Consider the following 15,276-nt stretch of genomic DNA (forward strand, 5'->3'; position numbering starts at 1 on the left):
CACAGATGTACGAGTATAACTACAGCGTGGAAAAAAAAAAAAAAAAAAGAAGACAAACAACTTTTAAACAGACTACTCGTTTTTACTCGTTTTAGTAAACTGTCACAAGATTAAACAAACAAAACAAAACAAAACAAAACAACAAAAAGTGAATTAGACATAATTGTACACTCCCAGAACATCATTCTGCAGGTTTCACCTTTCAAGCACGAACCTCTCTTGAGACTTGTGTCATCTTCATTGACAAGTGTCAACGGAGACACGCGCAGATAGATGATGCCGTAAAGAGAGGCATTGAGTTCAGGGACAATGTGTTCCTTAATAAACGTCTGGCAATTTGTCGCCATCTTGTGGATTAAAGACATCACAGCAAGGCAGTTACGGAACAAACAGTTCGCCGTGGAGGCCGCTGGTCCTACCGTGTTACTACTACAGGCAAATTATTTGTAGTGGTGTCATTGGAGATCCTGAGTCTCAGATCAAGTGGTACTTTTAGAGATGGGTCTCATAGAGAGGAGTGGGGGAGGGAAGGGGGGGTCATACATTTAAATCAAAATATAAATTAAATACATAGAAATGAACATTTGTAAGAATATTAGCTTGATTAGTTTTTTTTTTTTCTTTTTTTTTTTAAAGAAAAGTATAAAACTAGTTGGCCTAATATTTCAATTTGCTTTTTTTGCATTTGTCATGATATTTTAGAAAAAAAAGCAATCACTTATGTTTACCTTTCTACCTTCGACCCAGGAAATGTGTGCCAGTGCAGTTAAATTTCCTGCTGGTCTTTGGCTCTTTTCTTTTAGTCCCCCCAGGGCAGATGCTTGGCAGAATGGAGATGCTGCCAAGGAGTACTCTGTTTTTGTTCTCGTGTACTGTGCTGCTGGACTTGAAATCCTTTAAAGACTGATACCCCCCCCCCCCCCATCCACCCCCCCCCCCCCCCCCCCCCCCCCCACACACACACACCACCCTCTCGTCCTCCGCCACTGGAACAGTGCCATCTGAACGAGAGGGATCACCAGGGTTCAAAAGAGGCTGATACAGTGAATTAGTGGACTATTTTGTTTCTTGAAGCAATCTCTTGTTTATGTAGGAACACTGAACTGTTTGCGTGGTTTCATTTTGGTGTCTCACAATGTTTCCTTGAAGAAAATCCCTCCTGCAATTGCAGAAAATGCAGCAGACAGATTTTCTGATCTATAAGTGATGTGTTGCAAAGTGTAAGCACTATTTTATTCACTGTGTATCACTGTTTTGTTGTAGATTTTCATACAAATGGCGAAGATTCAGCGTACCAGATGCTGTATTATCATATACACAAAAAAATTGATTCAGCATGTGGGGATGGATCATTGATTTTATTGTTTGCACTCATCTTGACATTCTGTCAAGCACAGTGAGGAAACATGGCGGGTGGTGCCCGTATCCATGGATACGGGCAGGAGATGGCTGAGAGGTTGGAGGGGCTGGGGGCTGGTACAGAGGAGCTGAGTTGGCAGGGGTCCTGGCAGTTCCGCTTTTTAATAGAGGTTCTTCTGCACGTAGGCGGCAATGTACTTGACGGCCAGCATGGTCTCCTCGCATGTGGGCTTGATCTGAGACTCGGGCAGCAGGAAGCCATAACGACCAGTGTCACGCAACTCGAAGGTGTAGGAATATTTCACTCCCAGGTCGTAGGCCCAGTCGTCAGAGCCTCCAGCAGCGGGGTCTGAGGGCAGATAAGGAAAGGGGGATTATTCAGAGTGGGATATGCTGATGACCTGGGACAGTCTGAATGTGTTTTCATTCTGGCTTTAGGCAAGGGCAAAAAAAAAAAAATCCTTTGCATGAAATAGCTGTGGCTCCTGATTGCCTCAGAGGCCGTATCTCTCAACAGAGACTGGTGCATCGTGAAAACATCATAATGCATAACATTAGAGGTAAAAATAGACTATCAAGCTTCCCCAGAATACACTATTTCCCCTTCAAAAACCAATACAGCTGCAGAATTTGCTTTACTTACAGATTGTGGCAGCACCAGGTCCACTGGTGTAGCGGGTGCCATACAGTCCACGCAGAGCAGCAGAGGCTCCCTCAGCAACCTTCAGCTACAATACACAGGAGAAAGAACAATTTAAAGGTGTTAAAGGACAAATTAGTAAGGTTGTGATCCATAAAGTACAGATATATTCATATATATGGATGAAATCTCAGCTTGTTTTTCAGGCACACAACAGTATCTCTTTAAAATTGGCTGACATTTGCAACCATCGGTTACTGTTCATACCAGATAAGGATCAAAAGTAGAGCACTGCTATAGAAAATCAAACTATCGAACTACAGCTATTAGTATAACTTGTAAATGTATGTTGTCTTTTTCTCCATGCCTCAATTGCATGAGCTCAAAGAAAACATTTCGACTGATATTACAGAAAATACTTAGAAGCTTCGGTGAGTTGCATGCAAGAGGAAATGAAAATCCCCGGAGAAATGCACAAGCAGGAAATTATATTTCTGGACGAACAGATGAGTTACGACAGATCCCTGGAGTTCTTTTGTTCTGTAAAGTGTCAGTGGAGAGCCTAAATTACAAGTGAGTAATAGAGAAGTAGAGATGTGTGATCTGCCTCGTTTAGTGTGAGAGCTGGAGCAGGGGTGTCAGTGTTAACTGTGCAGCCCCTCGGACATCCCAGTGAGAGGTAAAAGAGCCATGAGAATGAGGCATGTGAGCAGGGAGTAAATGATTTGCTGCAGCTAAGTGTGTCCCTTAGATAAGAGTCAAACAGTAATGGGACAGGGCTGATTTCTTGCTTAAGCTCTTGGAAACACCTTAAGAGATTGTATGATATATTGCCAATATATATTCATTATTTAAGACCCCATTTTAACTTTAAAAACTCCAAATTATAAAGACATTGGTAAATAGTCTATCTCTCATGAACATAATTTCTATACAAATGTAACACAATTTTAAATTTGTGATTTTAAAATACAATGTACCTTTATGTCATTATTGGAGGAGCCAGATTGAACAAAAGTTTAACACTCATATGTCTGATACAGTAAATATTGTTTACTCCAATGTATACATTGCAGCATTATAGCGATGCATGTGACATTGCTTGCTATGATGTATAATTATCTATCCATTGTCACTGAACAGGAATAGCCTAATTCACAAGTATGTACTGAGCAGTAAGTCATTGGTGGCAGATGTTATTGACTGACCAGCTCGCTGTGGTGTGCGGACAGCCCATAGGTGTAGGAGTAGGGGAAGAGCAGCAGCTGAGAGTAGGAGTGGATGGTGATGTAGGCCTTGAGGATGGACTTGTTCCCGCGGATGAAGTCTGCAACATTCTTGACCTCAATCTCGGACTCAGGACTGTAACCACAGAAGGTTTCGCTGCAGGGGTTGCTGGAGGCTCCAATGGCTGCAATGATGTTGTGGAAAATTATTAGTGATACTTTTTTTTTTTTTTTTTTTTTTTACTTTTTGAAATGCATTATGATCATACTTAAAGGGACAGTTCAGTTTTTCAAAAGTCTGAGAAAATAACCCTCGATAATGTCACGGTGTCATCAGGGTCATCTTAGTTTTGGCTGTTGGCTCCAAAGCATGCTTTACTAACTGGAGGTGTGATGTTACCAACTTGCATTGTGGAGAAGATTCAAGGTTTTTAGGGTGGGACTCATAAAAAGAGCTAAAAATCTGTATATTTTAGTCTGTGCGCCACAGATTTCAACTATTCTTTTTAAGTCTTTTACCTACAAGGCCCCCAACTTTATGGAAATGCAATATTAAATTGCTGCAGTAGCCCTTTAAAACACAATTATGAATATGGTGCACTTACTGCACCAGCCAGCGTTGAAGTTCCTGTTGGGATCGGTTCCAGTGCAGCTGGATCCAGACTTCCTGGAGCGAGTTTTCCTCCACATCCTGTTCTGAAGTTACCAAGTGGAGAAAATACACGTCAAACATACATTTCACAAACCAACAATTAACAGCACAGGAAAGTTTATTTTAGGTAAGACTATATTTTCAGTCTTGAAATGGACACATACGCTCTTGTGGGTGTAGTCGTAGCCATCAATGTTAAAGACGGGCAGAACAAAGACATCCATCTGGTTGAGCAGGCTGGTCATCTGAGAATCCTGGCCGTAGGTGGACAGAGCCTGAGGACGATTGCAAAACATTCAGAGCTCTAATCCGGGGAAGCCTCCATATCAGTGCTTGCCCTCCACTTCCTCACGTCTTCCTTACCTCCTTGACAAACCACTGGCAGAAAGCAGTTGAGATCCACTCTCTGGCGTGGATACCACAGTCCATGAAGATGGCAGGTTTGGTGAAGCTGGTCTTGCTACCGAGCTGCGATTTGGTGGGCATTTGTTAGATGGTACTGTACTATGAGTGAAAAACCTTTAAAAATTCTTTGACACATGTGACTGATATTCATATTTAGATAGCCGATAAGCCTGACTTACCTTGAGGACAGTCATGGGACGTCCCTCGTACGTGTTTCCAATCACCTGCTTGCTGATCAGACTGGAGGAGGAAATGGAGTCCATCCAGGACTGGATCTAAATTCAAAAGATGGACAAATATGAATAATAATAATATGAATAAAGACTCAAAATAACTGTCCAGTCTGGATTGAGATTTGTAGTGATGATGTTTTAGACTCTTACATCATTCCAGGTGTTGTACTTGGTGTAGCTGTGGCCTCTGGGAGAGGCCCCGTTAGACTGGCCCTCAACAGCAGCTTGAACATCCTCAATAAGAACCCTGAAGAGGGATTCATTAAAAAGTGTCATAACGTCATAAGAAAAGATGAAACCTAGTGTTTAAGATGTTAAAACTTGATGTGACCAAGTGGAAATCAGATAACTGCTTTTAATTTGCTCATTTAACCTACACGTGGTCCATGTCGCTCTGCTGCAGGATGGTGTACACCTGATCGAGGTAGATGGCCTGCACACGGATGTCCACGTCAATGTTGATAGTCACCTGCTCAGCACTCTCGGGGCTCCAGAAGTCGACCTGCAGGTGGCACCAAAGTCAAACACTTGAGCTTTGAAACATTCAGATGAAATCTAAATTAATTATTATCATGAAGTGATGAATATGTCGAAGTTCATGAAGATCTATGCAGCATTTTGATGTAAAAATCCATGATAGAAAAAGGTGAAGGTGGAAAAAAATGTGTATATCAGAAAAGGTAAAGGTAAATTCAGCCCTTTCCACCATTAACAAGCCAGATAAACCACTTTTGTGAGAGAGAACAGCACTGCAAGGTGTTTGTGAAAGCAAATAGGTACCTCAATGCTCTTGGCCAGGTCTTTAATGAGGGTCACATGTTCATTAAGCACAGGCTTCAGACGGAAGACTTTCTCTCTATTGAAACAAAAGCAAGTGAGACCATAAATGTACAGTACAACATCCACAAACGCAGGAGTTCACCCTCTTTACTGCTCAGTAATGCTTACAGAAAATGTAAACTGTACAGGTATGAGCTTTTTACAGGAGTGAAATGATTTTGATGGTTTACTGTGTTATTCAGTGACACTTCAGTAAGGTGTAGCACGATGATATTAGCTTGGTAGTACCTTTGATAAGTCTTTGAACTGCCGTGCTGCATCACTTTCCCTCCATAATTGATGATATACTCAATATCTACATGCTAAACGACCATGTTCAGAGGTTTGGGGTGAACTAAGGTTACAATATATTTGTCTGAAAACTAATATCAAGGAAGTCCTATTTTATAAACTACAACCTCTTCATATTAACAAATGGTTTACCAATGAACACAAATTACTGGAATTTAGATACTTTCAACTGATGGGAGGATAACTACATTGAACCAGACTGCTGCCTTATGCAGTTGTCTTGTGGTTAACATTGGAGAAATACAGCATTAAGATATATTATCTATCGTTATTAGTCCATAACACAATACAAAGCAAAGATTAGCACTGCAACATTTTACATTTTGATAGATATTGAGTTCACAAGAATAAACTGTTTTGTGGTTTAAATAAAATTGTGAACTTACCCCTCGAAGCGAGTGATGTCAGCCAGGGCAACAGCCAACAATCCGAAAAACAGGAGGACCTTCATGTTGATAATGTGGCTGACCCCACCTCTGGCCAGCATTTATAACCCCCAGTTTCCCGCACATCCACCAATCCCAGTCTGAGATCCAGCAATATGGAATACATCCTCCCTAAAAGATCCCCTATGGTGCACCTGTTATTTTTAGGTGATACGTGGAGGGGCCAAGATGATGGAGGGTCAATGATTAATAGATGCCAGAGGTGGGCTGAGCCAAGGTCACTTGATTTTGATAATAGTGACATAATCTCAGATCAACTGTTGTTTCTGGATGGTTTGGTAACTAATGACAGGTTTTCATGATTAATCATCAGTTACATAATAAATGACCTCCGTGATGAGGTGATACAAAAAACAACAACCAAAAACCGGATTTTCTTTTTTTAAATTTTATTCATTGTTTCATATATTCACAAAATGTACACTTACAGAGTAGAAAAAACAAAATCTATTAACATACCACAAAGACAACCACCAGAGACACTGACAATGATCACCCAACCTGGAGTGTTTGTGTAGCACTCAAATTTTTTTTACAGTTTGTTATCATACATTTTCACAAGTAGCACATAAGTTGACAATACCATATAACATAGAGACACCAGTTATCATAGTCAGATATGGTACAGATATAAACTGACGTTACATTTTGCTAGACTTTTCCATCTATTGCATGTATACAGCTGCTGGCAGAGCATGCATAGGTGGCTGAGGACTTTTTTTTTTTTCTTTGCTTTGGCGTCTTTGCTGAGCACTCGATCACTGTTCCAACTGGTAAAAGACCTGCTGAGCACACAGAATGGTTATCACTGGACAATATATTACTGCACGGTTTCATTAAGGCACAAGGCTGACATGCATATCTTCTATAAATAATGGGATAAGCGATTAGTAATTATGTGTAGACTTTTCCAGCAGGGCAATTACTCCATTAATATGGCCAATTCATAGATTTTTTTTTTTTTTCACTTACTGACATTGACATTCATTTCACAGGCTTAGATGGAAAGATTTGCCAGCATTTTGTGACATGTGGTGGTATATGAATAATTATTCTGCAAATAAGAACTGTACAAGGCAGTGAATGTCTGTTGGTCTAACAGAAGGACTTGAATATAACATTTCAACCATTCTGCACGGTTCAGTGCTTGGTAATACAGTTGGGATTTTAAAAACATGGAATGTCTCCATCACCGGCCCCTTAACCACAGACCAAAAGAGCAGGAGAGTGAAATTGTATCATTTCTTTTTTTTTTTTTTCTTCACTTAACATCAGAGGAGGCATTACTTTTGACTGTAAGGCTCAGGGCCTCAGAGGCCCGAAAAGAGAGCGTGCTCATCTTGGAGGTGATGCTCGGGTGAGGCCTGGTAGGTCCACCTGCCGAACAGCGCAACAGACGCAGTAGGTTTTTGCGAAAGGTGCGCCCCACGAAGCCGTACACGATCGGGTTAACGCAGCTGTTGAAGTAGGCAATGCAGATGGTGAAGGGCATTGCAGTGTCAATGATTTCCAGGATGGTGCAGTTCTTCTCCAGTATCAGTTGGGTGAGCACCTGCAGGAAGTGGAACACCTGATGGGGCACCCAGCACAAGAAGAAGGCCAGGACAGCAGCTGCGAGCATGCGCAGCACCTCGTCGTCCCGGGAACGGGAGCTTTTCTGGATGTGTGTCGCCCCCAGCAGCGCCCGTCCAATGAGGCAATAACAGGTGATGATGATGATGAAGGGAACCAGGAAGCCCAGCAAGCTTTTCATGAGGCTGATGGCCAGAAGGCTCTCCTTCAACCTTATGTTGTTTTCAACGTTCTGGTGCAGAATGCCACAGACCGTAGTGTTGGAGACTGAGATGTTGTGGATATTCCTGGTCAGCACTGTGGGCACACTAAGCAGGAAGGCAAAAAGCCAGATCACAACACAGGTGATGTGTGCGTACAACACAGTGCGGAACCGGCGTGATCGCACTGGGTGCACAATGGCCAGGTACCGGTCAATGCTGAGTGCTGTGAGGAAGAAGATGCTGGTGTAGAGGTTGAAAATCACCAGCCCTGCACTGGCCTTGCACAGGAATCCTCCAAAAGGCCAGTAATATCCCGTGGCAGTGAAGGTCGCCCACATGGGTAGAGTGATGAGGAAGGTTAGGTCTGAGACAGCCAGATTGAGGACAAAGATGCTGGCTACCGTCTTGAGCTTCATGTAGCAGTAGATGACTGCCACCACCATACTGTTTCCGACAATGCCGATGACAAAGATGCAGCCATAGACGATGGGTACCAGGGTGAAGATGAATTCATGGCTTCCAGACATGCCACATGCCAGCGCGATCCCTTCTGTCGCTCCTGCAGTTAGATTCTGCATGTTCCCCTTTTAGTGCCAGATCCAAGGACTTTTAAACAGGGGGCCCTGTCGGCAGGGTGCGTCTACGGTGACTGATACGGGCCTTGGGCGAGGGCCTCAGCGAGTCCTATAAAAGAAACACAACAAAAAATGTCACAGACAGTCTAGGAGAAGAGCCATCATTACCGCTGGCATGGCCCATAAACGCTAATCCACACGAGCACCCATGAAAGTGCTCACCCTACACCAGCTCATTAAAGACCTGCACATTAAAGCCATCCTGACGCTTTATGTTATTTCTGTAAAATAAGAAACCATGAAAAACAGATGTTGCATGTTATTCAATATTCCAAAAATGCCCTTTGAAACATCATTATTCAGACAGTCTGCATTCTGCCTTCTCCTCTAAATCGTCTCTCGGTTAATGAACGGCAACAGTAAAAACCGTACAGTGTTTATCAAATGGTCCGTCCATCTGGGTGGACTGTCAGCACCCGGAAGGAGAACATTAATGCCTTGTGTTATGACCTGTGTTAATGAAGGCTGCATGGCAAAGTGTGAGCTCGGATAACAACACCATTAAACACTAAGGTACTGAGGGAGCGGGGGTAGGGTGCGGGGGTGTGGGGGTGTTTGAGGCTCCAGTCACTGTAGAAGACATGTCACGTTTCAAACCCTTGGTGTGCTGAGATACATTGTACCCAGCATGAGAACTTCTAATCAGCGCACACCTAAACAAACAGGACAGCAGGGATTCGGCTTTGTGGAAACTTTGCTCTGTGAGAAAATCAAACCTGCGTGTTGCGGAAAATTTGCCTCGGGGCTAGTTTTTGCTTCATTTGTATGAGCAGAATGTGAAATGGGAATAAAAAACAAATTCTCGCCTTTGTTGGGAGTCTTTATATTTAATGGAATAGCTTAGCGAGAGTCATTAACGGAGCTGCTGTTATAATATTAGCATAAGCCTCATGTATACAACTCTATAGCTGCAAAGACGGTTTCTGTTACTAATTGCATGAAAATAACAACATGTTTGTGGTTAGATTAAAACCAAACAGATGCAAAGGTAAACATGCTCTGAATTTGGGACTCAAATGTAGGCAGATAACATATAAAGACAATAAAACTATTGCTTTTTTTCAATAGGCTGTTTTTTGTTTTAGAGCATGAACTTGTGAAGTGGTGAAATGCTGACATCGGTTTAACTTGTCAGGACAAAGATGGAAATCCTCAGATTACCAGTTTGACTAAACTAAGCAGGTGTCTTGCCACAAGATGGCATTCTAGCTTCAAGTTTTTACTCTTTAAATCTCACAGTTGACTCACTACAAAATTATCAGGATGGAAAATATATGGATAAATTTAGCCAGTTAATCCAGATAAATACATATATTTAGAAATATAAAAAAAAAAATTCTGGAAAAATGCAGCTGCAGCTACTGAAAGTACTTTTAAAATATTTCCTCTTCTACATTCCTACTGCCCTCTGGTTGGCATTAAGACAGTCTGAGCCCCAGCTACAGAACATTTTTATCTCAAAGTCAGAGATCTCCTCATTTTCCACCAGGTTTCAGTCGATGAATTCTTTGGAAAAAAATAAAAACCTCCGTGAACTGAAGCAACAACCGTATCGGTTGCAGATGTGGGGATTGTTGAGTGTGGAAGATGTGCGGGTGCCAAGGGCAACAGAATAATGAAATATCACTGGGAGCTTCCTGCACAGACCCCGGCCTAATAGGTAGAGTAAAGCACCAACACAGATGTCATCGCTTTGATTTACTGTACATGTGTTTTCTTTCATTAATGTTTATAACAGTGGGTGGCTGTAAATTCAAACTATGCAAACGAGAGCAGCAAAAAAACATACCAGTTTCACATTTAAGGGATTTAAAACAGTTTAAGAAAATCTCTTAATGCTTCGAAGATTTCTGAGCACCACAAATGGAAATCAGGGAGAAAATCGACACCACATAACTTCTAGCATTAACTGAACAGTTTTAACCACCAGTGTTTTTCCATGAGGGAGATGCTGATGGTTAATGGGACATGTGTGGGTAGTGAATATAAACAAGCCTGAAAGTTATTGCTGTGTATACATGTATGTGAGTCCGATAATAAAGGTGAGGTGGTGCAGAATGAAGGTGACTCGGAAGCATGTCATTTAGTGTGTCTGTGTCCAGTGAGCTATAGCTCGGCGTAAGATGGCACATAACTGAATGGCAGCCATAAACCCTGGGTGACCACAGACAGGAAGGTAAACAGCTACTTCACAAGGTCCATGAGCAAGCTGCATCCTCTAAGACAAGATAAAGCACTGCAAAGCCACACACTGTTTTTAAACACACAACTGCTTACAATTAATGCTAAAATTAGTATTCGGAGGAATTTCGATATCACTTTTTGCTCCACAGGTCATCGACTGACACTATAGTAACAACATTTCTTGTCGAATCCTATTTTTGAGGAATTTGAGTGCAGCCTTTTCCCAGAATGATGGGAAGTTTTCAAAAAGCTAAACATAGAGAAGTTGAAATTCCACCTTGCGCTCGTAAAGTTTGGACAGAATCGAGGTTCCCATCAACCGAGTTATCTCAGGCTGCCCTTGGCTTGAGCACCAGGCTGCTCTGACATGAGCACCACCATCTGGCTGCCCATAGAGAGAGCCACTAAAAATGTCTGCTTGATGGAGTGAATGATTTATATCAGCCCATTATGAAGTGAGGTTCATCTCACTGGGAACACATCACCTCAGCCTGCCTTCATGAACATCCTTTTGTTTAGTCCTTCTTTCAGCCACGTTTGGTCAACAGGATGTTCCGCAACAATGGGTGCTTCCAACTTGTTGCATCTTGTATGAACACTTTACTGGGATGTAAACTTATCATCAAGACAGGCTTTAAAACTGCAGAAGAGCTTAATTTGTCACTATCACTCCTTGTAGGTTAATAGTAGAGGTGTCTAATAGTGTAGTGCATCTCAACCGTAACCTCCTACAACTCACTTCCTCCTCTGTCTCAACTTACAGGGTGTCACTTCAGCTCAAGAGTTCCTTAAAGTAGAGAAACGTCACTAACTGCTGAAGAAACCTGTTAAATGTTACATATGGTGGCGCAATGCAATGCACTTTATTGCATTTTTTTTTTTTTAAAGAAATGCACAAAAAAAGAACATTTTATAAATATGTGCATCTTCTGCTAGAAGAACAGAACATTTAGATTAAATATGCACATGTCTTTGACAGCGTGACAATGTCTGTGAGCTAACTGAGGATTTGACTTGTGGTTTACTAATGCAAAGATTGTCTTCAGGAGCCATGTCTGCATTTATCTGTTTATAAAACAGATCATATGACCTACACAATTAAACAGCACAAAATTCTGCCTGTGAAGTTTTCCTTCATTTCATGTTCTGGTATTTTCAATTACATTAAGATAACATTAATAAATTATACATAAATACAACAATACAACATAAATTATAAACCTCACCTACTTATTTACATCCAATGTGATAGTTTGCTCGAAGATTATTTCTACAGAACTTTAGGAGAGCTTTAGTCTCCAGCATGGAAACATTAAAAGTATATGTTAAAGTATAAAAGTGAACGTTTAAGAGCATGATGTTAAGCAGCTTTCACTCTGATCAACTTAGTCTGCAACAGTGTCTTTAATCTCTTCCTCAACATGCTCATTCTTTATGATCATCCAGTTTCACTCACTGACAAGGCTGAAAATGAAATGTAATCACTTTTTCTCCTGCTGTCTTCACCCTCTCCCCTTTGTCACCTCTGTTTTGGGATTAAAATTCTTCATAAGTGAGGATTTTTGAGAGAGCTGAGCTAATGTTTATCAGAAAGTGGATCCAATTTTCTGCGGGGATATAAGACCCAAGTTTGTTTAGTCTGCATAATGCCTTTCTGTATTCTTCCCATCCCTACCGCAAAGCTGTAGTAGTTGTTTTAAAGGCTCTACATACACAAACACAACACTTTCACATGGACAACTTAAACAAACAGCAAAAACAGTTTGCACAGATCAGGTCAGTGAATAATTCAAGTTTGTTGTTTATTTCAACATGTGCATGTTCCCAAGGTAATATTAGCAATTTCCAGTAAAGGGCCTATAAGACAAAAATGTAGAAAATCTAAAACCTTTTTGAGTCTACGTTGAGCCACAAGAGACAATAAAAAGCTGCCAAAAAAAGAGGTTTTTTTTTATCGAAATCAAAGTTGATCAAAAACAATAGTAAGACTAAGACTGCCGATATATTTTTGTTTAAAGTTTTTACAACTTCCTGAGAAGGAGGTAAAGTGATCTCTTACCTGTGATGCTGAAACAGGAGGCGACTGATGCTTTCAGAGCAGGACAGACAGAGAGATAGAGAGACCACCGCAGTGTGCCAGTGACTGCCTCTGATTTAACTTAACCGGTGGAGCGAGACGAGCAGGAATACAGTCTGACACACAAACCCCCTCCTCCCCCTCCGCACCCCCTCCACACCACCCACTACTCTCCCTCTCTTACACACACACACACACACACACACACACACACACACACACACACACACACACACACACACACACACACACACACACACACACACACACACACACACAAACCAGTGATGAATGAATTATTTTGGAGCCAGTTAGCTGTGTATTGTCCAGGCCCATCTCTCTCTCTGGCCAACAGTCTATACAAACACAAACACACACACACACACACACACACACACACACACACACACACACACACACACACACACACACACAAGATCTTACACAATAGCGCCTCTCCTCCCCCTCTCCTCTTTCCCCATTATTCCCCAAGCACTGTCACCCCCTCCCCACGCCGCCCCCCCCCTTTAATGTCTGCTTTTAATCACTCACTTTCTCTTTCATATGAAATTGATTTCGACATTTTGACAGTCAGAGCTGATTAAAGTGCCAAATATGGGCCTGTTGCAGCATCCTTTAAGGTTGTCCTGTTCGATGTTACAGCTTAATTAACCAGACACACTCGTGCACACAATCACAGCGGCACTTTACTTAATCTTACTTTAATATTTTGACCACCTCTCTCCTTCTACTTGTATCATCTTTCATCTCATGACAGTCCCCTGTCCGTTGGTCTCTGCTCAGCATGAAAGGAATGGCCAGGCTCTGATTGTGATTGGACCTGTCAACACATTGTATTAATAGCTGCCACGAGCTTGCCCTTAGCTTGAATCAAGGGATCAGAAATCGTGTATGTGTGTGTGTGTGTGTGTGTGTGTGTGTGTGTGTGTGTGTGTCGGGGGGGGGGGGATTGGTTGGGCGGAGCCTGAGAGTTGGGTTACTGCTTTTTTTTTTTTTTTTTTTTATCTTTCCACTGCTTGTCAGGATTTCGAACAACATTTCTTGCTTCCCAGTGTGTGATTCAGCTGTCACTCATTTGTCATGCTTTTCTTTTTAACAGGTGGATGTATTGTTGGGAGTGTGTGAATGTATGTGCATGTATGCCACAGTGACAGAGCTGACAGCTCCCCGCAGTCAAGACTACTTTGTCGAGGCTATTCAAGTATGATTGAGGTGCGTGTTGAGTGTGACTGGTGAAATTGTACTGCAAAGATTAATTTCACGTGTGATCTTTGTGCAAAGCAGAAAAAAAAGGGAGGAATCTGAAGCATGCACACTTCACGGTTGTGTAATCCAGCTGTATTAAGAAGGAATTTATATTTTTACACAGCTTGGTGCTAATGGTATTTATCTCATTATTCTTCTCTTTTTTAAGGTCTTGACAGATGTTGAGAAGTGGGTCACATACTCACCTCCCTGCTGAAGTATATCGCAACTGTCATGGAGATGGACGGTGATGGATGAGGCGGAGCGGCTGTCATCGACTAAATCCCCTCAGTTTCACTGATCGCAGTGTTGAAGGTGAAGAAAGCCATCATCTGGGTTCAAGACAAACAAGGAAAGAAAGGAAAAACAAACACTTTGGGCTAAGTGGAGGTCCTGTTTGGGCGCATTTGCTCTCTCAGGTGTGACCTAGTCATTTGAGAATGATCACATTTACTGAGCTTTCTATGGCAGATGGCCTCCAAGAGGTCGCGTGAGGTCAAAAGACAACAGGTTCAAGTCTTTGAAAATACATGAAATGCAGCAAAGGGCTCTTCAGTCTTTATACTTGTCATTTTTCAGGAAGGGCAGGTTGTGGAGAGTAACTCACTTTACACAGCAACAGAGCCATTTACACCTCCAGGGGATTATGATCCATTACGTTTTCAGTTACTGTGAATGATAAGAATCGTCCATTAGCCGAATGTTATCTTATTGCGTATCCTGTCACAGCCCCGAGACTCTGTGTGCTAGCAGTTCATCCTCACGGTCTGCGTCTCACTGTCACAAGAATTATCAACAATCTACAGTGTATCTGACCCACAAGACCTCTCAGGAAGTGAGGAGAGAGATGCTCCGAATCTCTAACTGTATTTTCCACAAAGCAAATAACTCTCAGTAGGGACAGGATGTTGTTGCAACACCCCACACCACAACACTGATTTACAATCCTTGAGTACAAGCAGGAACAGATGATGATGATTTAAAAATGGAGATTTGCTGGGATAAGATTACGTGGGAAATAAAATGTCTTATGGGAACATACCTTTTTAGAATGGATAGGTGGTGTTTATTTACAGTAGTGGTTGGTGCATTTATAAAGCACAACTCCATGTGCTGAAAACGACCTCTATAAGTCCCTCTGAAAAAATACGTCGATGGTCATTCCAGGAATTATTCATGTTGTGCAACTTTTAGGAACCCGATGCAACTTTATAAAATCCAAGAAAATATCGTAATTTATTGTTCAT

General features: G+C 41.8%; 2 protein-coding genes across 4 annotated transcripts in view; both read right to left on the minus strand.

Moving 5' to 3' along the window:
• Positions 1-1,339: 1,339 nt before the first annotated feature.
• Positions 1,340-6,097, minus strand: cpb1 (carboxypeptidase B1 (tissue)). Its single transcript, XM_069159461.1, has 11 exons — positions 6,033-6,097; positions 5,296-5,371; positions 4,893-5,017; positions 4,666-4,762; positions 4,462-4,557; positions 4,241-4,345; positions 4,042-4,152; positions 3,831-3,921; positions 3,208-3,410; positions 2,003-2,087; positions 1,340-1,708 (listed from the first exon to the last, which is right to left on the minus strand). The coding sequence occupies exons 1-11, from the start codon at positions 6,095-6,097 to the stop codon at positions 1,521-1,523; spliced, it is 1,242 nt and encodes a 413-aa protein (XP_069015562.1). The 3' UTR covers positions 1,340-1,520.
• Positions 6,098-6,474: 377 nt separating this feature from the next.
• agtr1b (angiotensin II receptor, type 1b) overlaps positions 6,475-15,276 on the minus strand; it is a 109,501-nt gene continuing 100,699 nt past the window's right edge. The window contains exons 1-3 of one of the 3 annotated variants that reach the window (XM_069159463.1): positions 14,637-14,705; positions 14,236-14,361; positions 6,475-8,551 (exon numbers count right to left, since the gene is read on the minus strand). In XM_069159463.1, coding sequence (XP_069015564.1) covers positions 7,354-8,445 — 1,092 coding nt within the window. In that variant the 5' untranslated portion in view covers positions 8,446-8,551; positions 14,236-14,361; positions 14,637-14,705 and the 3' untranslated portion in view covers positions 6,475-7,353. Of the gene's footprint in view, positions 8,552-12,745; positions 12,776-14,235; positions 14,362-14,636; positions 14,706-15,276 lie in introns of those variants that run through there. The other 2 variants (XM_069159464.1, XM_069159462.1) reach the window with 2 other exon arrangements.

This window comes from Embiotoca jacksoni, unplaced genomic scaffold (assembly GCF_022577435.1).
Source record: "Embiotoca jacksoni isolate LCO1_2020_lvr unplaced genomic scaffold, fEmbJac1.0.p SCAF_25, whole genome shotgun sequence".
In the NCBI taxonomy this organism is placed as follows: domain Eukaryota; kingdom Metazoa; phylum Chordata; class Actinopteri; family Embiotocidae; genus Embiotoca; species Embiotoca jacksoni.